Here is a 24,666-nt window from a genome sequence, read left to right as displayed (position 1 = left end):
ATTCATAGGCTATGATTATACTTCTCAATATATAATACATGTCAAATCCAATTACAACATTCACTTACTTTTCATAATAGTTGAAAGTGATTGTACATTGTACATGCTTCATACATGATAATATAACACAATGAACTAGATTCCAAACAATGAGTCTATATGTCATACAATAAGTCTGTACTTCATACATAATAATTTCACTCAGATTAAGATTAAAAATTTACAAACAAGGTCCAAAGTTATATCCACTTTTATTACCAATGAATTGAATATTAAACTTCAATAGTTATGGCATTAGCCTAGCAACGAATGATTATTACTAACATGAATTGTAAATAGTTAACAGTTAAGGCGTAACTTAGTAAAAATCTAACATGTATGGCTAATAATTGATACTTAAGGCTAAACTTAACAATGAATGAGAATTATTGACATGTATTGCTAATAGCTAACAACAAATGAGTATTTTTTTACATACATTACTTCATAACGATTATACTTCATATTGTTAAGATCATACTCTCAAATTAATAAACTTGTTATATGCTACAATAACCAGTTTTTTACCATCATTTTTTCACAAATAGACCCCATAAATCTCAATCGCCCATAAATCTCAATCGCATTTCAAACAAGTAAAATGTTCAACTTTCTTCCTTTTTTTTTCCCCGCTCAAATTTTCAACTAGCATCCAACACCATAATTTTACAAAATATTTATAACTAAAATTAACTAAATTCATAACCAAAATTTTTGAAGTTAATTGGAAACTTACTTCTTATAAATGGGCACATCCTTTGTTGAACGTCTTCTCTTGCATTCTAGAAATTCTCATCCCCTTTTCATGCGCAACGTGACCACCATCGCCTCGTTATTGTCCTCATCCTCAAAGGACGCCAAAGAAGAATCGTTGGAGGGGGATAAGGATGCAGAGACGGAGGTGGATGATTCTCACGTAGCCTCCTTCATCAACCGAGCCGAGCAACGCCGACGATGAATCACTTCGAATTGAGTGTTGTCTCCTTCACCCTTCTCCACAGTAGGGTTCTCGACCATTTTTCCTTACTTTTTTACAAAAAATATTAATAGATTTTATAGACGTTTGAGTAAAAACTAGGGTTTTCAATTTGGGTTCTCCAATTTACCAGGGTTTGAGCGAGAGAATGGTGGGTGGGGGGGAAGAGAGAGAGAGAGAGAGAGAGAGAGGAGAGAGAGAGAGAGAGAGAGCAGGGCAATTTTGGGGGGAATGGGTTAAGAGATAAAATTGGGTTTTTGCAAAAAAAATCTCTCTGTGCTAACTTGGAAGAGTATATAAGGGCTCAAACACAATTATTTGACTGCAGTGACGTGCTATTTTTTTAAGCATTCTGAATGGAGGACAATGGAAAACATTAAAGTCAGGAACACGTTATATTAAATTCTGAATGGAAAATATTAAAATCACGTGCTATTTTAGGGTGTTTAAACGCAAATTAGCCTGGAGCAGTTCTCTTTCCCCCGCCGGTGTTCGGTCGCAGCAAAATGTCAAATGATAAATGAGCCAACAATCAGAAACAATGTTAAATGTTAAAAATCAAAAGGTGCCTCACCAATTAGCCTACAATGATACGTTAACAAGGCAAATGTTCTACCTCCACGAATAGCACCTGATTTAGGCAACCGAATATAAAGGAAGTGAGTAAATAATGCGCATAATAATAATAATAATAATAATAATAATAATTTTACACAACACATTTTCATTCTTAAACTGTCATTCCTACTAAGTCCTAGCCATGTAAAAATGAAGCATTGGCCAATGACCTGCAGAGATCAAAAGACCACCACTTCAGACATCACACATACGTGTCCCAGCATTCCTTCAAAAAGTTCACACAGTTACAGAGTTTCCCTTGGTCCTTTTTCCAACAACATCACTTAAAATCTCTCGACAACTTCAAACTCTACAACAAACTAGAAACACAACCCCCCACAATTCAACATCCACAAACAAGCCATTTTCTAAGACAGTCATATATCTGGTCGTAACCAAAAACAAACAACTAGCTATAAGGAACATCATCAAATCCCAGTCTTCAACGGCCTCTCCCTCTCCCGCCAAAAGAATTTGACCTCGATTGTGAATTCCCACCGCCCGAAGTAGTATTTGGCTGCCCCGTTGAGGGAAGCGCCCACCCACTCTGCAGCTGGTCACCATGCCTGCCACCTGTCCTTACACCTGCTGTGAAAGTAACATCAATACTCATGACACAGATAAATAACGAATATGTCGAAACATAAATAAAACCACCACAAGACAAAATTTGCATGGATAAATCAATAAACCAGATTTGACAAACAAAATCAAGGTACGCCTGCATGCAACCAAACTGAAAATTCCACCTATATCTTATGTTTGCTATAAGGAAGCCAACAACAAAGAGCCAGGCTTTATACCTCAGCTGCATGTGCATGAATCCTATTCTTCCATTCTACATGAATCCTATTCTTCCATTAAATTGCCATTAAATTGCTGAGGGCCATCTCCTCCTCCATCTCACACGAATCTTCTCATTTTATCCTCCATGGGAGGACCTCCAACTTCCATCTTAACATTCTTATTTACGCTACTCACATTTTCTGCACATGCCGTTCATGATTTGGGCAAACACTTAAAAACAACTAAAATTGCAGGAGGGTCCTGTAGAAACCACATAGGCAGAGATATACAATGCCATCATATGACATGGATATGCAGATACAACAAATATTGACAATCTACATGGCAAACACCAAGTCAAGATCCTCCTATGAAAAAATAATAGGTATAGCAAGTCAATACCATGCGTTTTGTCATTTAAGGCACAGGTGCCACTTTGCTCTTTTTGGAAGTGTTGTTGAAGGCCCTTGCCCTCATTGTAGGAATGTGGAAGTTTTCTAGTTGAAAGCCACAGGGATGACATGTATTGATTATTGTTTAGAAGATATAAATGGTCAGGCAAACTTAAGTTACTGATCATGTTTAGTGTTATAAAGACAAATGGTCTGACACATATATGTTATCATATCATGTCCACTGTTTTGATGATATCAGTGCTCTGGCCACTGTTTTAAAAAACCTGCGCCTAGTCCGCTTAGGCATACGCCTAGGCTTAGGCGATACCTAGGCCGCCTAAGTCCTAACTAACGCCTAGCGCCTTGGCGGGTATTTAGGCTGCCCACCTAGATTTTACGAGCGTTTATAGGAGCATTGTCTGCTTACGTGGATTGCACCTTGTAGGCCTTGATTGTGATTTTACGTGTCGTAGCCTACACGTCCTCCAAACTCCATTAACCTCCAAATATGAACACCTCCACTACCTCCTCCGACCTTCAACAAAACCTCATCGACCACTACCCAAATGAAGAAAGAAAAAAAACGCCCAGAAACCGCTTAGGTGTCCGCCTAGGCGACTAAGCGCTGGGCGCCAAGTCCGACGCCTAGAAGCGCCCAACGTGTAATGTAACATTGGCTCTGGCACACTTAATCCACTGATCGACTCTCATTTATGTTATCAATGCTCTGGCACAGTAAATCCACTTATCCAATCTCCCCCAAATACTGATCTGAAAGTCTTTTGTAGTACAAAGGGACGAAAAATATATCATGCATCTTTGTCGGTGGTTTTTGGTATCACGTCGTTTGTAGAACAGAAAAAGGCACATGAGGTGTTGCTGTACTGGTCAAAGTAGGGAGTTTTCCACGGATAGAAAGATAGAGCATTGTCAACTATCCTTCTGAAATATGCATGCAATTAGAAGTCGAGAGAAGTAACAGGTCCAGGAATGTGAATTGCATGCCTTTGGATATAAAGAACAACCCAAATTCAACTCTCCTCTTGTCACATTTACCATGTGAAAATTAGCGAAAATTAGGATACTATTCACCAACCAACCATCCCTACCATTACACCAACCCACTTGTATTCCACACTAGGCTATTTCAGACCAAGACGGATTCATCATAAGAAAAGCCTATAGTTTCAGGATGAACAGGAGGAACGGAAGCAAAGAGACAAAGCCAAGACGAAGAGCGAGTTCTGAGTTTTTTTTAACATCATGTGGTTCACACAAAATTCACATGCGCCTTTCTCTCTGTGTAAATGAGTAACGCAGTCTACTTGCTCGGTGTGGAGGTGAACCAAGAGTGGAAACTGAATAGAATGTGAAAAACTCTTTTCATTTAAAATAGAGAGAGCAAGCTTCCCCACTCCCACCAAATTTTAAAGAAGTCCGACCCATTCTGCCTAGCATATCCACTAAGAACACCGAGTCAGACGATGATGAAGCTTTCCACGACTCTCAAAGACCCAGAAAATTAATTTGATACAATAGAAAGAGTTTTCCTATCTCTCAATTGATATCTTTGACTATTAATTTAGACTTCTCTCGCATTGAATCACAACAAGCGGAAGCTGCAACCACCCCAATACCTCCAAGCACTTCAAAGACTCGGTGCATCCCCGCACATACCAATGAATGGATTCCATCAATTGCAAAATCTTTTATTTTCCTTGCAAACAATTGAGCAAGGAGATCATCGGGCTGTAATTGCAACTTCTGCAGTGGGCTTGAGTGAGATTAGAAAATAGTTCTCTTTAGTTATGATTACCTCTTTTCATTAGTGAATTCCTCTTGCTATCTTCCCCTATAGCCATAGGCCAAAATACTAGCCAGTTCACATTAATCCTTTATTTGTTGTTCTATTTGTCTCTACTTCTACATTAATCATTCTCTCTCCTTGCATAAACATCTTTAGCAGAGTTGCCCACCGCTGCAACAAATGGGTACTAGACTAGAGTTAATAGTTTCATTCTTATTGTGGACTTCTGGATGTCTTCTTTGATATACATCTTAGCTCTCCTCTCTTTTTCTTCGCCAATATACATCTTAGCTCTCATCTTTTTCCCCTTAGCTTCCTCACTTCACTTCCACATGTTTCTTCTACACTTTCATCTTCACAACCACCCCATTCGTACATGAATCTTAATAGTGTGGAATAGACAAATAAGTCAGAGTACTAGCAAAGTTAACCGACTGGTTGAGTAGTACCCTAATTTTCACTCATTGTCACATAATAAACGTGATAAGAGGATAATTCAAGTCGATTGTTTCTTCATGTTCAAGTTATCTTTCAAAATATGCACTTTCAATTGAATACAATAAATCTTCTCCTCATTCTCATCTCTTTACAAATGCCTAACAGGTTTACCCACCTAATTTCCAACTAGCCTCAGGTCGAGTTTATCTCCATTTGCATCCAAACATTGCAACTTAATGACTAATGGAGATTGTGTTTCAACTAAACACTTCACATACGAATAGATTCACAATACAACTAACCATGAGCTGTGTGACAACATGTGCATGGTGCACTCAAGTACAATCTAGTTCAACGTCCAAATATCGCAAACTTAGTGACTAATGGAGATTGTGTCTTAACACTTCACAGATTCGCACCATCGCAAACGTAGTGACTAATGGAGATTGTGTCTCCACACTTCACAGATAGTCGCATGACAACTAAGTGTAACCACATGTGCACAATGGTCTAAATATCGTAACTTATATCGCAACTTAGTGACTAATGAAGATCCTCTCAACTAAACACTTCACAAACGAACAGAGTTACCCCATAACCATAACTAAGTATGGTGGCATATAATTTTACAAACGCTCAATATTAGCTCTAACCCATGCAATACAATCTCGAAGCAAACAGATCTACAGATAAATTTGTATAAAATTGTTTCTCTCATCAAAATTCTCGACCTTATACTTTAACATAGGCATCTCGATGCCCACAATAAGAAATGATATCAAAGCTCCTTTGTTGCATCTGTGGGCAAACAAAAGATGTTCATACAAAGTAGGGAGATTACAAAACTAAATGTAGACAACATAAACTGAAAGAACACAAAGGGATTCAATCTGGTCCAGTCATTATTTTAGAAATGGAGATAATATTATTATCTTCAACTCAACAAATTAACCAACGCATGGCACCTCAACCGTCAACTTTGTCAAGGTTGATAATAGCAGTCTCAAATGATGCTCATAGATGTCTAATTTTCTATCGAATTATGAAACACCACTACAGGTGGTATGATAAGTGCTGATTGGGTATTTCAAAAAATCAAGTTGACTTAATTATGCCGTAAATGTAAGTCTTCAAGGTCTACCATTAAAGAAGAAGCCAAAAGTAAATAAGTTCTATAGAAAAAACATAGAGAGAAATTCTAGGTTGGGTTCAATAAGGATCTTCTAGTGGGATTGAGAGATAGTATCTTACAGATTCCTTGAGGAACACAAGAAAGATCGGATCATGTATGATCACTGAAAAAAAGAAAAATCAAATCTCTCCCTATAGATGTAGGCAATTGCAATAGTTCGTAATCTTGTGCCTCTGCATCACATTTACTTTTCTAAGTGATTAATGTGTTCTCTCTTTGTTTGATCTTGCTTTACTCATTTTCAATATAGCAAATGCAGATTGTTTGTCCTGGTTAGAAGGAGAAGATCCAGTTCGGTAGACTTAGACGAGGGTTGACCTGGAGATGAAGCTTCGCAAATCATGGGTTGGTTGCACGCCAATCGATATCAGAGTTAATTCTTACATCAATTGGAAGCAAGAATAAAATATTTCTAAGGAAAAAAATGCGTAAAAGCTCGGAAGCGTAATAACACAAATGATAGTTTCATTATTGCTACCATACTTGTACCTAGATGCTGGGATATCTATTGTCCACATTAGAGCTGGGACATCCACTGTCTACACTAAAAGGGTGTAAAATGGCGAGTGCAACTGTTGCTATGATAGCTCTCCTTCGGATATTAGAGGAAGAGAATGGGACATTTACATAAGTGTAGAAGGACATTTAAGGAAGTAGGAAAAAAGCACTAGCATACACACCCAATAGGTTTTGCATCTACCTTCCCAAAAAAAAAGAACGGGAAGGGAAGATTGTTCCTAAAAAGAGGCAATCACAAGTCAATTTTCTTTATTTTTGTCAATGCCGACAGTAGGAAATGAAAACACCAGACTATCCACATCAAACCCTAACATACCTGCTCCACCGAGATTACACACAAAATAATTATTGCAAAAAGCAAGTGCTTGTTAATTTGTTTGAATCAGTTACTTACTAGTATTACTGTTATCAAGCATGTCATAGCCCTGGTTCCATCCAGGCAAGTGTTGCCTTGCTTTCCCCTTCCATGTTTCATCAAAGCCAACCAACTCATCTGGGAAACCACAATATGGAACATGTTACAATAAGCAAGTGAATAAAAAATTGGCATATCCTCTCTATTTCCAAGATGAACCTTCATGCAAGTTATGTAGCGTCTGTAAAGAATCAACACGACCATCAGAATTCAATTTCCTCATTAGTGTATGACCCTGCAAACAAATGCACATCGAAGTTAACATCCTAAAACTCATCACTCACATCCAGATGCTTCAATGACACTTCAAATGTGTATCACTTAAGTAGCAGCAGCAGTGGTAAACCATAGCCAAGTACCTTGTCATGAATTCCTCTAGAGACCCTGTGTGCGGCTTTACCAGTAGTTGAGTCAGCTTCCTTACTCTCCTCCATCACAACCTAAACAAAAGTAACATTGATTAGAACCCATATGAATAAGGCAAATTTTTAACACCCGATATACTTACTCCATCACCACCCATTCTCCTTGTTGTAGATGCAGTATAGTATGGTCCACTGTGACCACCATAAGTCACACTTGAGCTCTGAAAACTGTAAGTCTGAGCCTGTGGACGCATTGCACCAGTCCTATCGAATTCACTTCTATGTTGCACACTTCGACTTTTCTTCTCTGCAGAAGAAATTAAACCCACTTCCTCAGATTAGTATGACAACTGACAAAAATAACTAATCCTTACAGTTACAAGGGCTTTATAAGACCTTCAACTTCTTCATCTGGGTCCTGGACATATGGCTCTTTGCTCGACCTAGAATGCTTTCTCGGGTTTTCTTTCTTCTCATTTACAGTCTTCTTTCCCCCATTTTCATCTTCTTCATCATCATCAGATGATATCTCTTTAATAATGGGCCCTTTGGATCTAGCAGGGGGTGCAGGAGCTTGCTGCTCCAAGAATCCAGCATTATTATTAGTTTCTTCGAAAATGCTTCCTCTGGAACCAAAGATGCTAGGTCCAAACATACTTGGCCCCATCATGCTAGGACCCATCATGCTTCCAAAAGGCTGAGTGAAGAAAGGATCATCAAAAGGGTCCCTCCCACCGAAAAAATTTGATATTAGGCTTTGAGGTCTTCCCCCAAAGCCAGGAAACCCTGCAAACAGGTCCCCAAATCCACCATAAAAGTCATCCCTTCCACCCCTACCCCTCTGCATTTTCTCACGAAAAATTCCACCAATTAAACTGCAAAACAGGGGGGAATGATATTTAGTTCTTTTAACACACAAATAACACCTATAACAGGAAACATAGGTTACAAACCAATTCAGTGAAAAGACTTGCTCTCAATTCCAAAACAAACCAAAGTTGGCCGAGATTTTACTTCTAAAATTTGAAGTTGATATTCACCAAGATATACTGATATAGGATATCTACCAAAAGATATCTACTTTAGTACTTTTGACCAAAAAAATGAACACAAGAACAGCAATATCATGCATACTGCCATTATCCATTGTATTAATATTAATATTATTAATTTTAGGAACATGACAAAAATTTCGCTATTTTTTAAGGAAAAAATTCAATCTAAATCCACAGCTATGGAGCTTGCACATGAATCAAATTTCCAATCCTTCAAAAGTTCACCATAAGACAAGAAGAAAATTTCTAATCTCAATCCCACTGCAAACTAAGTACTTGACATTATTAATCATATTTTTTTATCTCCACAAGCTTCCATAAGTGTTGACTTAATTTCTTACAGATTAAGGATCTTCTATAAAACAAAATAAGGAGAAATGTTTCAAAATAGATCCATTTACACCAATATTCCCCAAAATCAACTCATTTCAAATTCATTTACAAAAAACAACCAAATTTCAGCCACATCAGTAGCGCGGGTTGAAACTGGGTTGATTTAAAAAAAAACACTTCTTTTTAATTAGTCGAGGTTGCCGACCCCAACTAATTAGACGTTAATTTAATTACATGAGTTAGTAGTGGGGGCTAAAACTGCAATCCAAAATAGTCGTGCTTGTCAAACCCGACTATTTGGAAAGTTAATTAACCAGGTTACTAATTAGTCGGGGTTGGCAACCTTACAAAGAAATGTTTTGACCTAATTAAAGCCGGGTGGATTTTTGTGAATATGTTTGAAATGGGTCAATTTTGGAGAACTAATATATAAACGGGCTTGTTTTGAAAATTTCTACAAGAAAATAAAGTTCAAATCTTAACCATTCGCTCAACCTGATGATTAAAAATCCACAAATTCATAAACCTGCCCACTTATGAACCCAATCACCAAAACTGAACCATGGAAACAGCACAGAGTGATGAGTTTTCTAATCCATAATACAAATCTCTGAGAGATGATTCAGTGGAATGTTCCCAAATTCCATCATAATAACCTTATAATTCATAAATTGTAACAAGTTACCACAAATTCAAACGAAGCATCACCAATTCCTACGAAACAGCAAAGATACATGCAGCCCCAATCAAATATATATAGGATGCTCTCTTTAATGAAAACTGTCACTGTTGGACAAACAGATTCAGAAATTTCATCGGCACTAAGATCCTCAAATTTATAAAATAAAATAAAAAATATATAACAAAAAAGAGACCCAAACGCAGGGCTTTATCTCCAAGCAATCAAAAATTCCAGAAAAGAAACCCTAATCCTGTCCTAAACTACAGCAGTCACCTCAATTTCCCCCAAAAAATTATAAGCTCAATGGATAAATTCACCCAAATTCATGCACGAAAGCAAAAAGGGAATGAAGAAAAATAACCTTAAAATGGAATTTCAATGAAATTAGATGCGGTTGAGTCCCACCTTTTTTGATCTCGAAATTGGGGATAGAAGAAGAAATGGGGAAAAAATGATGAACCTCAATTTGGGTTTGGGGGGTTATATAGAAGATTCTCGTAGGAGACCGAACCGACTTCTCTAGAAATCCCCCGCTACGTGTCAACGGCCCGTGGCCCGACGGCGAATCAAATTTAGGAAAATTGCTTTCCAGCCCTCCATTCAGGATTTTTGTTATTTTATAGGCACGCTGTGTTTTATGCCGACGCTTAAACGTCGGGAGTTCGAAAAATAGGGAAAGGCATATTTTTTAATGGCGTGAAATTTCTGAAAATCTTATGAGCGTTGGGGGTTTGTAAAAAAAAAAATCTGATATTTTCAAATTCTACAAATTTATCTGAGCCTACGGGAAAATTTTGTAGATGATAATAAAAATAATGAATGATAACAAAATTGACATGTTAATCTTAAACGAAGATCATTTATGTGGAAGAACAAGACAGAAAAAATGGTTCATTTTTTTTTTACTTACAAATTTGATAGACTTATTTTTTGTATCCAAAAATGAAACAAACTATCACATGCCATCTTCATTTATTTGAAATCTACTTTAAATTTTTTTTATTTATTAATATAACACCCTAACAGAGGGGACACTGCATTTCATAATAGATCTCATATTTTAATAATAAAACACTTCCTCGCATCAGATCCAATTGACGCAATTTAATATATTGGATGAGCATACAAGGTGTAAACCAATACGCATAAAGTTAAAAATGAATCGCATGACGAATTCACCCAAACTCAAGGAGACTCCACCAAGTTTCTACTCCCAAAAATGCCAATACCTCCAGCAATTTAGAAAGGGGGGAAAAAAACCAACAAAGCTACATTGCATAATACACCGATACATAAATCACATTACACAACCATCTCTCCCCTAGTAATTAACTTTTATGATTACTTCTATACAAACGACACAATTCAAGTTTTACATCAACACAAATCACATGACCAGCACCTCATATGGACCCATAGGAAGCATCCTCCCTCATAATCTCCACAAAGCCCGTCTCATGTACCTCACACTCATCCACTCCGAGGTTTAGGCCACTGGATATTGTGTCGATCTGTCGAATTCAAGCTTTTCTCATGGGGTTAACTCTTTCCATTAGAACTCCTGTGCATCCAAGTCAGGCTTGGACGGATAATCAAGGCCCTGTAAAACAGGCATCCTTCGCAAATCTTCTTCTGAATATGCGGGGATGAACCAATATTTTTTATCGGTTCCAAACACCTGATCCCCAGCCAATACAAGGAAAAAATAACTATGTCACTACAACTAGTATAAACATTCAATCAGGTGAGCCACGATAAGAATATTCATAGAAATTTTCTCCATAAAATAAAAGTACTACTAGAAATACAAGATTGTAATTTTTCAAAAAACAAAATGATCAGTTAAACTGTCGATGGAGTCAGGAACTTAATCAGAGAAAAGACGAGATTTAACATAAGAACCATCACAGAAACATTCGTGTGGTTTCAAATGCTAATTTGTCTAGATATTATCTGTCTAATAATTGACAAATAAGTAATCACTAAAGAACTTTTATAGTTATGATCCTGTGCAAAGGTTTTGCAATATGAAAATCTCACTTGGGCACTTGCCCAAGCTGCAATCAGTATTAGCTCCGTCGACGATGACGTTCATGCAGCATGAACAGTGAGCTTAGAAGAGGCATATATCATGGCTAAGAAAGAAATAATACAAAATGACATTATGAAAAACCAAGCAAAGCTGGCACCTAAAAAGTCCACGTCTAACATTGCCGGGAAATGCTATACGTCCTACTTTTTTTGGTACTACTTCTGTACTCAAGTGAATCACAAAAGTAGAGACCCTTTTATTTTGCCTTGACACCAATGAATCAATGATAAGACAGAAGGACCACTGTAGTAGTAAAGCAGTACAACTAATGCAGAACAGTTAACAGTATCCAACATTGTCCTTTCTACCAGATAAACTGTCAAAAAGGTGCTACTTGTCTCTCTTCAGCAAGCAAGAGGCATCAAAGATACTACTAGCATAGGAAAGAAACACAAACCTGTTCAAAATTCTTTCTTCGCCCAAGATCATACCGCCACTTTGGGGTGGTTTTCTTCTCATATGCCTGATTACAGAAAGAAAAATTGTAAAAATTGCAAACATACAAGGAAAATGCAAATAACGAATGAGAATTTGCACAGAACTTGCCTCAATAGTCGTTGTATTCCCTAACACCAGTGAGATATGCATAATCATAAACCCAAGAACGCTTAGTGAAAATGCCAAATTCAACACTGACCAAAAGAGAAGATAGAATCACAATTAGATGTTGATGCTGTTTGGCAATAGAGTAAATCCTGGCAAGTGGGATACTTACCAAAGGTGAGAAAAGTGGTTGCAAGTGTTCCAGGAGTTCCAGGAATCTCCATATCATTGAAGAATGCAATAAAATTGGATAACAATGATACTGTAACAAGAGTCGTCTCTAGAAATGTGTAGAACTGCATGCAGATGAGTAAATGTCAGGTTTTTTAGAGAGCAACATTAAAGAAACCAAAGAATAAATTTAAATACAAAAGAGCTAATGTCAATTATGAACATTGCACGCTTTTAGAAAGGTATATGGAAATTGAAAACAAGCAATAACAACACAATGAAAGTATATATTGGCATAGCACAAAACAAGCAGTAACACCCCATCCGTCTCTCTGTCCTCTCGCTAGATCTTTCCCCCTCGAGGACTATGCTTCCTTCTCCCCTTAAAATAGTACATCATGTTTTTCTTCTCTAGTCCCAGTCCTCTAGCAGCAGGGCCCCATTATGATATTGGTGTGTTTCTAGGATGGCTATTGTTGATGTCAATCATCAAACAGGGGGTTATTTGAGAGTTTATGGAGTGATTAGGGTCCTCTAACTCCTTCTGATGAGTGATTCCAGGGTTCGCTATTTTTCCATGCACATGAAGGAAACTCGTAAGAGGGTGGAATTGGATTTCCGGTTGTTCCTTCGACAATCAAGTCAAGGGAAAGCATAGAGTTAGTTCTTAGTTACGTAAAAATAAACCAAAGAGAGTTACCTCGTACAGTGCCGCTCTTTTAATAGTGAGCTTGAGGAGCAAGAAGGTAACTTGGGCCGAGTCCAGCTAGGCAGCTGAGTTGGCAGACATGTGCCATGTGTTGGTTGTTGAAGGAGGTAAGTCACCTGGTCATTTATTATGGGAATGACAGCAGATGCTTGGTGCTGACTGAGTCCGATGAGTCGATGAGTCATAAAGACTATGGAAGCTAGAGCAATGATGACGTTGTTAGGGCAGTTAATGCGTGAGTAATCGGCTGGTGAGGGGGTTCGAGGTAACTGTCGTCCTTCGACACATCAGGTCTAGGGCCGAGAAGTACCGTCATTTGACTCGTTACGCGAGATATCAGCTGAAACAGAAGGCCGAGTTGGATCGCTTATGGAGTCAATTGAAGGGTTGGCCGAGTAGTACCGCCTTATGACTTGGCTACGCAAGCTGTCGGTCAATCAAGTCAGCCGTGCTGAGGCGGAGGTTATCTTGATCTTAAATTAGTCTTGTTTGGCATAGTGTAAGACATGTGTCGCCTTCTTCATGGAGATTGATATTTAGTAATTTAGGGGTCATAATAGCTATCCAACACCCTCTACATATCCAACTCTACAAAATCAACCTAAGGACCAATACAAACTTACAAACACATAAGGTACCAGAGCAGGAGTCAATATTTTTAATTTTGAAGAAAATCAGGTTTGAGATTCAGCGGGCTACACTAGGTACTTCTATTTTGTTTCGCTAAAGGCCCTAACCTTTGCTTTATTAATTAGCATTAATTTTATAAGCAAATATCTAATTGCACCTCTGGCCTTCTAACATAAATCTAATTCAAGTCTCTATGAAATATGTGGCCACGTCAAATACACAAAGATACACCTCACATATCACGCTCATGAGTGTATTTGAGGTAGACGTGCATCAGTCTGAAAGGTGTTAGTCACAATTTCCAATAGTGTACGATCAGTAAAGTTATCTCTCCATGAATGAAGCTTTATTTGAGGTGCCAGTTCATAGTTCAATGCTATAACTTCAAGAGCTCTTACCAAAGTGTTCTTACAGTATTACTGCACCACGTTTCTAACATCAAGGAAAGAGAAACTCCCGAAAAATGTAAATCTACGACAATCAAGTCCCATATTAGAGTTTCTAAATAGAGCCTATAACACCGATATAAATTTCAGTCAGTTGAAAAAAGTTCATATATCGCTTTTGTAATGTTATTTTGGAGAAGCTGAGGGGTGCTCTATGGTCAAATTTTATCTCCTGATTGAAATATGTTACATTGCAGTCACACTAAAACATAACCACGTATTAGACCAAGTCTAGGTCTCAGATAGATATGATAGCTTATCAAACGAAAAAAATCTTTTTGCATAGTTTCTGCCTATCAGAATATGGAACAAAGAAATATTGCTAAAGAAGCTTTACAAGAAATCCCCTATTGGGACATACTATTAAACCAAAATTGAGATTCTATGCAAAAATATGCTGAGAAGTTTATGAATGTCTACGCAGTGAGCTTTGATTTTAACAAGGATGATGAAAACGTGAACTTGCAACCTTTCATGCATTGGAGAGTCTGTTTCTTATTTTATCCAGAAGCAATTTATAAAACGCAAGCTACTATAGGCTCCAGGGAAGTTAATCCTCGAGATACTACAAGTACACTATCTGCAGCTATTTATCAATATCCTGTACTCTCAAACTATTATTAAAGAGTACAGGACTCGCTCTATATTTTAATTGTAACTATGTACCTTATAGTTAGGACAGTTAGATATCAAGTCACATGCTTTATGGTCGAACTAGCACATACACCTTAATATTACATTCCACGTGCAATTGGTCACAAGAACTAGTAAATAAGAAAATTTTAATGACATTTTAAGTTGTTACTAGAAATAATTAACAATTAACGCAAATGATATATAAAACTTTTCTTCACTGGAATATAATTATAAGCAGAATAAGACACACCGTTGATCTAGACAAACAAATGTCCCTAGAAATATTCTTGCATGTCAGCCTCTTCTACCAGGGTGTTCATAAGGCATTAGCCTATATAAGACTGGACTGACAGGTTTCAACCTTAATAGATGATTAGAAGCTCCACATCCACTTCTGTCAATTTCTGAGAAAAAGAAATCATTGATGCCATTAACTACGTAACAAGCTGTACACTTCCTTTCAAAATTATTCTTTTGCAACTTGACTCTCAATATTTTGTAATAAATAATTGAAAGACGCATTCTTTCAATCGATTAGAAAAAAGATATATTTGTAAGATTCTAGATACTATGAGAGAATGGAAGTCTCTGTCCATTAACAATTATACTGGATGATGAGTAGTTGTTTTTCAAAACGGAATGCTCAGATGAAATCTGAATAACTTTAAAAACTAAATGCTCAGATGAAATCTGAATAACTTTAAAAACTAAGAATCGCGATTTGGCACTTTATTCTGTTAGTATTTTCTACATTAACCTGATATATCCAATTGTTGGTTTGATCTTTCAGTCAATCTAAGACAGGGTCGCTATATTTCAGCCTTAGCTTACAAGCACCAGATGCATTTTAGCAAATTGTTAAATGAAAACTAGTTAATGCCATTAACTATGCAGCCAGCTGCACAATTCCTTTTAAAATTGTTCTTTCGCATCTCGACCTTATCTGATCCTTAATGCCGCTACAATATACATTGGGAAGATACAAAAATTTAGTAGATTAAAAAACATCACATATACTAGGAAAGGATATAAGCTTCTTTTCAGTCGTCAATACTATATTGGACAAATGGCGCATATCTTAAAATCAGTTCACATCAGCACATGCTCATATTCTAGGGAAGGATATAAGCCTCTTAATTTGCACTAGATTCTGTAGAGACTCCAGGCCTATTGGAAGAAGAAAACAGAACTCTACCATGAGTTCCACGCAGTGTTGGTAGGAATTGTTTTTATCTATTTTCTGTCATCTATTATTTTATCTTTTGCCCTCCACAGGTTGAGAACGCCTGCTAATCATGATCTTTGTGGTTGATTTTTTTTTAATACTCCCCATTGACGGGCCAAAAATAATGTCAATGGTGATACGAGATCTTTGTGGTTGATTTTTTTTTAATACTCCCATTGACGGGCCAAAAAATAATGTCAATGGTGATACGAGGACAACCTTCAATTCAAATTATCAAGATGTCACCTTTATAGTGGGTTTTGATAGGTTTTATAAAGAGGGGTGGGGACATAATAGGAAGGTTATAATGTTAATCCAGAGAGACAGAGAGAGAGACGTTTGCTCACAATTTTTAACTAGTAAGGCGAAGGGAGGGGAGGGATAAAAAGAAGCAAATTTGTCCACTTTCTTAACTTTCCTAAAGCGGATGGACTAGGTGGGGAGGGATTGGGTTTTAAGTAAAATTTTCTTTAACTCCCAAATTTTTCCGTCTTAAGTAAAACTTGTTTTTCTATAATAATTAAACCTCCCCCTTATGCTGCAAACTTCAGCGGACTTTTCAATGAAAGATACAAAAACCTTATTGCATATCCTTTGCTTTGTTTCACACAACTATTGCAAAGTATTGAACAACAAAGCATATTTGTTTAGAAATTTCATCTCTCAACTCATCAATCAGCAAGCCTTCTCTCGGTTCTGAAACATATTAATGGCATTTCAAAGGGAAAGGAAAATCCTAAAGAAGTCTCATGCAAATCACATAAGATGATAGTTGTAGATACGATGAAGTTTAAGACTAAGGTTAAGATTAAATGCGTTGCATTATTGAGACAAAACAAATGTATTGCGTTATAAATAGTGTTATTTTCACTTTGCTACCACAAATTTACACACTTTTTCACTTTGATACCCCCAAAATATCTTCTAAACACTTTGAAATGCTAAAGTTTCAGTTCCATTTCACTTTAATACGACCTCAAAGTATTTTTTTTTCCAACTTTTTGATCCTTCAAAGCTTCAATTTGATCTCTTCAAAAGGGCAAATTAGTCATGTAGCTTCCCTTCTCTTCCCAACACATCCTATTATCATAGTCTACCTTCCCTTCCCTTTGTCATCTATCCAGACACAATTAATTTCAGCCTATCCCCTCCCTCTCCATTCCCTCCCATTGGGTACTTTACTTCAATCATCCCCTCCCCTATGGCCCTCTGCATCCAAACCCACTGTTAAAAAAACATCAAAAAGCTAATATAACATTAACGAGCTATATATTATAAAAGAGAAGTAATAAAAACATGAAAGAAATGACATCTGAGGAGGAGGAGAGAGAGGGGGCAAAGATCTACAGTGAGCCTAACAAAGAGGATACTACAGAATGCAATGTGCAATGAATCCTTTAAGAAGTTCAAAGGGCTGAAGCTAAAGATTCAGCAAACCGTTTGCATAGCCATGGGGGGAAATCCAAGTGGTCAGATTAAGACTAGAAGTTTTAATGGCTATGGTTTGATTTATAAGCACTTCCAGAAACTAATAGAGCCGGTCTCAAAAGATTACGCAGGGATAAGCAGTAATTAGTTAAAGCTAAATGTTGCTATATCAACGTAATCTATTCCATAATCATTCCTGTCAATTGCAAACTAAAGATATGCAAATGCAAAGAGTAAGATAGTACAGAATGAAAGGAATGAAAGTAAATGATAGCCAAAACACTTACCAGAAAAAGAAGAAAGTACTTATAATTTAAAGCTCCAACACAGTTTACAACCCACACGCAATGGTGATCCATTTTTAGCACGCACCTTCCACCTATGACCATTAATATAAAGTATCAAGCCAAATATGGTGAGCAATTCAATGATAATATGAGCATCAAGGAAGCATAAACATAACATAGTTGGACGCAATAGCATACAAACAGAACAGTGATGGCAGCGAGGTGGCTTTAACTGGTTGCACTTCCTGCAGTATCTAATCCTCGAATTTCCTGAGTCTGCAAGACTTGACACTTGTTGTGAGCTTAAGATGGGGTTATTAAACTCTGAACTAGTCAACGCAATAGTCTCTCCACTCTCCTCGTCCACCGTAGTAGGCCTCCAATTTGGTGGAACGGTGCCAGGGTCGGTGAAGACCACCGAGAAGTAACTCCACAGGAGCAGTCCCAACTATAAAAATAAAATATTTAGAAGTATTCAGATGCGAGGCTTTATACAATGAGGAAAAAGACCATAAGAGCATTCAAAACTCCAGTTCCACTTGTTAACCCTTTCCTTCATTCTCATCAGTGAAAGTGTTATGATTTAAGGTCATATAAAGAAGTTATTAAGAAGCTCGTAAGTCATGTTAATTTGCTAGGCTGCATTAGCTACAGGTCTAGAACAATCTAGGAAGTTTGTTACTTCAATGTGAGAAAGACAGCAGAAGACACAGAATTGCTCAGAATCTTAAACAAATGTCAAAGCTTATAAAGTAAAAAAGAAGAAGACAAATTTCTGGATTTTTGTGTTGTTTTAGAACATAGGTCTGATATTATCCATTGTTTGGTTGCTTGCAAGGAGCTAATCCCATGAGTAAGCAGCCGCCAAAAAAGAGGAAATATCCGTCAAATTGCAACCAACCAAATTCCAATAAGTCGGACCTTTTTTTGTATGACACCTCAATAATTAATAACTAGGTATGGTAATTAACCATAACAATTTACACGATCTTCCAGCCACAGGTCTACTACACAAAAAAAGAAATAAAAGAGAGAGAGAGAGAGAGATTACTTATAAAGCAAATTCATGGCACTGAAAGCAAGACAAAAGAGGGAAACTGCAGATAAAAAGGAAGATACCATAACTGGAACTACTGCCAACTATAAGTCACGGAAATATTATGACTCTTACGATAAACAACACAAGTCACAAACAGATGAAGCTACCCGGTGATAACACGAAAAGAGAGCGCGCGCTGCTGTTAGATCCATTTGTCACGATTTTTTGGAAACTGTCCAAGTTTGTAGTGTTAAAATAGTACGACGTTATTATTACACCTAATATTACTCGGAGCACATTTCCTATAGTTACATATTTCCAACATAAACCAATTAAGAGTAAACACAAGGTATCAACTACTATTAACGAACACGCATGCAGTAACAACTAACATTATTAATCATTGCCAAACCGTTCATAACATGTGAAAACAAGCAAAAACGCTCCCTTTCCAAGACAAACCAGCTAGACGTAGATCAATCTTTCCACACGAAAATTTTAAAACCCCCAAATCTAACTGACTAGTAAAGTGCATTTTCCTCAGAAATCAAACCCGCGGCATCCAGCTCACAGCCTGAAAAAGATCCACAAACCGATGGGGGAGAATCACTAACCAGCCCGTGAAAGAGGAGAACGAGCACGACGGCGATGACGGAATCGAGGCCGCCCGCCGCCGAAGAGGGCGGGGCCGTAATTAGTGATAACGACGGCGTAGTAGGTAACTCCGACGATGGCGAGGACGAGCAGGATCATGACGGATCCCAACCCCCGAAGCGCGGTGCAGAACTTGAAGACGTTCCACGCCATCACCGCCCCCGATCTGTGCATCACTGAAAGACGGATCCGATGGATTTGGGGATCAATTGATCGATTGGTCGACAGATTGATCGATCGATTGGTTGATTTCTAGGGTTTTAAGAGAGAGAAGGGGGGGAGGATTTTTGAAAGAGGAGAGAGCTTTTTGGGGGATTGAAATCCCTCCGTGAGCGGAGGAGAAGAGGTCTTTTTCTTTCTCTCTCTCCCCCCTTCCTGCTTTATTTATAATTAAATTGAAATTGATTAACAAGTTAAAAGGTAGTTGGTGGCTTTGGGTCGGAGTTTAAAAGTGGACTCGTTCGGACAAGGTCACCGCCCGGTCCACGACGTCCGGTCTCGCCCCGTCTTCTTAACAGCAGAAAATCAATGAAAATCTCACGCGGATAATTTCTTTCTTTCATGTGTACGTCTTTTACTGAAAAATATTAATTTGGCGGATGTGGATAGCCAGTAAAATATTAAGATAATTTTATTTTGATTTTCAAAAAAAGGCTTGAACAAAGTTGTTGCGTTACACAGGTAGTTAAATTTATAGCAGGGAAAAATGCTTCCCGCCCTCCAAAACGAAAGAAAACGTGCTTCCCCCTCCCAAGACTTTTTCAATGGGTGCTTTGCCTCCAAAAATAAACTTTGTGTGCTCTGAGCCCCCAAAACACAAAACCCAAGAGATTTAAATTCGTGAAGACCATAATACCCTTCTCTATCTCTCTCTATCTTTTATATCTGTTATGTTTTGAAAGAGTTTCCTCCGTCAATCCCAACGAAGAAGCTCGACCTCCGTCAATCCCCGCTTCCGCCGTCGCCGCCGTCGTCGAAGCTCCGTCAATCCCCTCGCCGTCGAAGCTCCGTCAATCCCCTCGTCGTCGATTTCGTCGGAGGCGTTTGTGTTCTACGAGGCGATGTTGAGCGAGGGAGTAAACTTAAGCAGGGGAGGGATATAGGGTTATGGAACAAGGGCAGCATGGAATTTTGGCTGATGAACAAGCATATGAGGTTCTTGGCGAGGTTTTTCACTGTTTGTTTAGTGACTGAGAGGAGGGATATGGTGAATCGGCTTGCTGGGCAGCTTAAGGGGCTAGTTGATGAGTGCAAGAAGAATTTTCAGGTAAAAGATTGTGTGAAAATTGAAGCATTTGAAGGGATTGAGGAGGTGGAAGAAGGAAGTGGGTCATGTTAGTGATTTTAATCTTGTTTTTTTGTTTTTTTGAAGGGTTAATTGTTGGGTAATTTCCTTTTTCTTACTAATTTTTTGTAAGATTCAGAAACATATATAGCAATGTATGATATAGTAGGCAACTTTTGTGTGAGTAAAATTGATCTGTAGTGGTCTTTGCTCAACATCTCCCCCCTCATGGCTTCAACTTGAAGTCTTGGTTTACGCATTGGTTGTGAAGATTGCGGGTTGCTAGTTAAGGTTATGGGTTGAAGCCATGAGGGGGAGAGGGTAGGTTGTTAAGATTAAGCTTGGTTGTTAAGGTTAGAGTCAGTTATTAAGGTTATGGGTTGTGAAGATTACGCGTTGGTTGTTAAAGTTAGGATTAATTGTTAATGTTACTGGTCAATTGTTAATGTTATGGGTCAGTTGTTAAGGTTACAGGTTGGTTGTTAAGGTTACGAGTTAGTTGTGAAGGTTACATGTGTGACGCCCCTGGGTTCACACAAGGCTGCAGTCCAAGGTGAAACCAGAGATGTCAAACCTGCCATGCACCCGCACTGTGCATAAACATGTTTCACCAATCACAGTAATATCCTCTAGTAGAACCAAATAGAAGTGCAGGTACAAATAGGCAAAATAAAGGGAATCAACTAAGAATCGTACTAAAGCACACTGCCTTTACAATATGAATATGAAACTCTAATGTCTGGATAAAACTCAAAACTACAGTGGAGTCTCTACAAGTAAAAATACGCGACGGTGACTATGCTAGAACTCCGTCACCCTGCAGCTCTCCAAAACTCCGAACTACCTGAAAAGATATCTAAAAGAAAAAGAATAACAACAAGAACATCAGAGCGCTACAGCAAAATTACCTCCATCCGCCCCCAGGGAAAGGGCTACTAGATGGAGTGAAGATTCTATCTATTAAGCATAGTCTACCTAGATTCATTTCCATGTATCTAAGTAGGATTAATAAGAGCGTCAGAGCGCTACAGCAAGATTCCCTCGATCTGTGCATCACTGAAGACGGATCTGATGAATTTGGGGATCAATTGATCGATTGGTCGACAGATTGATCGATTGATTGATTGATTTCTAGGGTTTTAAGAGAGAGAGGGGGAGGATTTTTGAAAGAGGAGAGAGCTTTTTGCGGGATTGAAATCCCTCCGTGAGCGGAGGAGAAGAGGTCTCTCTCTCTCTCTCTCTCTCTCTCTCTCTCTCTCTCCCCCCTCCAGCTTTATTATAATTAAATTGAAATTGATTTAACAAGTTAAAAGGTAGTTGGTGGCTTGGGTCGGAGTTTAAAGCTAGACTCGTTCAGACAAGGTCGCCCCCCGTCCACGACGTTCGGTCTCGCCCCGTCTTGTTAATAGCAGAAAATCAATAAAAATCTCACGCAGATAATTTCTTTCTTTCATGTGTACGTCTTTTACTGAAAAATATTAATATTAATTTGGCGGATGTGGAGAGTCAGTAAAATATTAAGATAATTTTATTTTGATTTTCAAAAAGGCTTGAACAAAGTTGTTGCGTTACATAGGTAGTTAAATTTATAGCAGGGAAAAATGCTTCCCGCCCCCAAAACGAAAGAAATCGTGCTTCCCTCTCCCAAGACTTTTTCAACGGGTGCTTTGCCCCAAAAAGTAAACTTTGTGTGCTCTGAGTCCCCAAAACACAAAACCCAAGAGATTTAAATTCGTGAAGACCATAATACCCTTCTCTATTTCTCTCTTTTATATATGTTATGTTTTGAAAGAGTTTCCTCCGTCAATCCCAGCGAAGAAGCTCGACTCCGTCAATCCCCGCTTCCGCCGCCGCCGCCGTCGTCAAAGCTCCGTCAATCCCCTCGCCGTCGAACCTCCGTCAATCCCCTCATCGTCGATTTCATCGGAGGCGTTTGTGTTCTACGAGGCGATCTTGAGCAGGGAGTAATTTAGAGGGGAGGGATTAGGGTTATGGCAAGGGCAACAAGAATTGGGGCTGATGAACAAGCAGATGAGGTTCTTGGCGAGGTTTCTCACTGTTTGTTTGGTGGCTGGGAGGAGGGATATGGTGAATCGGCTTGATGGGCAGCTTAAGGGGCTAGTTGATGAGTGCAAGAAGAATTTTCAGGTAAAAAATTGTGTGAAAATTGAAGCATTTGAAGGGATTGAGGAGGTGGAAGAAGGAAGTGGGTCATGTTAGTGATTTTAATCTTGTTTTTTTTGTTTTTTGAAGGGTTAATTGTTGGGTAACTTTCCTTTTTCTTACTAATTTTTTGTAAGATTCAGAAACATATATAGCAATATATGATATAGTAGGCAACTTTTGTGTGAGTAAAATTAATCTGTGGTAGTCTTTGCTTAACATCTCTCCCCCTCATGGCTTCAACTTGAAGTCTTGGTTTACACATTGGTTGTGAAGATTACGGGTTGCTAGTTAAGGTTATGGGTTGAAGCCATGAGGGGGAGAGGGTAGGTTGTTAAGATTAGGCTTGGTTGTTAAGGTTAGAGTCAGTTGTTAAGGTTATGGGTTGTGAAGGTTACGCGTTGTTTGTTAAAGTTACGAGTTAATTGTTAAGGTTACCGGTCGATTGTTAATGTTATGGGTCAGTTATTAAGGTTACAGGTTGGTTGTTAAGGTTACGAGTTAGTTGTGAATGTTACAAGTTAGGATATATATGTATATATATTTTGAGTGACATGTATACTTTAGGCCACTTGGCCTAGTGATAAAGTTTGGGAGGTTGGACAAGAGGTTAGGAGTTCAAACCCCTATAGCCACAATATATATTTAAGGGTCTTTGATGGGCCTTGGGCCTTAGGACTCTTTGAATTCTAAATATATTTTTAGAATATTCGTTGTTAAGGATAATGGTTGGTTGTTAAAGTTACACTTTGGTTGTGAAAGTTACAGGTTGATTGTTAAAGTTAGGCGTTGGTTGTTAAGGTTACGCGTTTGTTGTTAAGTATAAGCGTTGGTTGTGAAGATTACGTATTTGTTGTGAAGGTTACGAGTTGGTTATTAAGATTACTGGTTGGTTGTTAAGCTTACGAGTTTGTTGTGAATGTTACGCTTTGGTTGTAAAGGTTACGCTTTGGTTGTGAAGTCTTTGAATTCTAAATTTTTTTATAATATTCGTTTTTTATTTTTTTAGCTCTTCAATTGCCTAATATTTTTGTTTATGAAAATTCACCTATTACGCGTTAGTTGTTAAGGTTACAGGCCCGTAACTTAACAATCAACCCGTAATATTATCAACCAACGCGTAACATTCACAACCAAACCGTAACCTTAACAACCAAACTGTAACCTTAACAACTAACATGTAACTTTAACAACCAATGCGTAACATTAACAATTGTAACCTTAACATATCGAGCGCCTTCATCCTGGACACGGTGTCGATCATCTCAATGCTCCTCAGCCTCTTAACCCTAGTATCCCTAAAAGGCTTATCATGCCCACATGAGCTCATCACGACCTTGGCCTCCATCATGTTTGGATCCATGCACGACTGGGTGTCGTGGTTCATTGACACCAACGCCTAGTTCATCATGACCCCCCGACCCTCCCGTTCTTAATTATCAAATCCTCCGCCACCGCCACGTTGAACAGCTTCCCGTTAGGCCGCATCAGCAGCTTGCTCATGATGGTGGAGGTGAAGAAGGCGGCGTGCTTGATGACGATGTAATCCTCCTGCTCATCGTAGGAGATCTCGAGCTCGTCAAGTAAGAGGTGGGCGGGTTAGCGGATGACCATGGCAGAGAAGAGCTGGCCGCCGAGCCAGGCGCCGCCGCCGGGGGAGACAGACTGCTCGATGATGGCGATGTTGATGTCAGGGTTCTTGGAGAGCTCGTAGGCGTAGGAGAGGCCGACGGATCCG

General features: G+C 38.4%; 2 protein-coding genes and 1 pseudogene across 4 annotated transcripts; all 3 read right to left on the bottom strand.

Annotated features, from left to right (window-relative positions):
- LOC109825167 lies at positions 1,714-10,098 on the bottom strand. Of its 3 annotated transcripts, none has more exons than XM_020391934.1 (7): positions 9,982-10,098; positions 7,947-8,425; positions 7,694-7,857; positions 7,545-7,625; positions 7,345-7,420; positions 7,165-7,263; positions 1,714-2,221 (listed from the first exon to the last, which is right to left on the bottom strand). In XM_020391934.1, the coding sequence occupies exons 2-7, from the start codon at positions 8,395-8,397 to the stop codon at positions 2,076-2,078; spliced, it is 1,017 nt and encodes a 338-aa protein (XP_020247523.1). In that variant the 5' UTR covers positions 8,398-8,425; positions 9,982-10,098; the 3' UTR covers positions 1,714-2,075. The 3 variants fall into 3 exon arrangements, with proteins under 3 accessions (XP_020247523.1, XP_020247540.1, XP_020247531.1); XM_020391951.1 differs by having other exon boundaries at positions 1,714-2,218; XM_020391942.1 differs by having other exon boundaries at positions 10,026-10,097.
- LOC109825163 (probable protein S-acyltransferase 14) lies at positions 10,871-19,871 on the bottom strand. Its single transcript, XM_020391919.1, is given in 8 exon segments — positions 10,871-11,298; positions 12,110-12,175; positions 12,259-12,344; positions 12,428-12,551; positions 17,788-17,879; positions 17,986-18,235; positions 19,441-19,503; positions 19,505-19,871. Coding segments are annotated over 8 exon segments (957 nt in total). The 5' UTR covers positions 19,655-19,871; the 3' UTR covers positions 10,871-11,172.
- Positions 23,973-24,662, bottom strand: LOC109835192 (annotated as a pseudogene).

Source organism: Asparagus officinalis, chromosome 1 (genome assembly GCF_001876935.1).
Source record: "Asparagus officinalis chromosome 1, Aspof.V1, whole genome shotgun sequence".
Taxonomy (NCBI): domain Eukaryota; kingdom Viridiplantae; phylum Streptophyta; class Magnoliopsida; order Asparagales; family Asparagaceae; genus Asparagus; species Asparagus officinalis.
The sequence above is the reverse complement of the archived record's forward strand: the minus strand, read 5'-3'. Positions and strand labels throughout refer to the sequence as shown.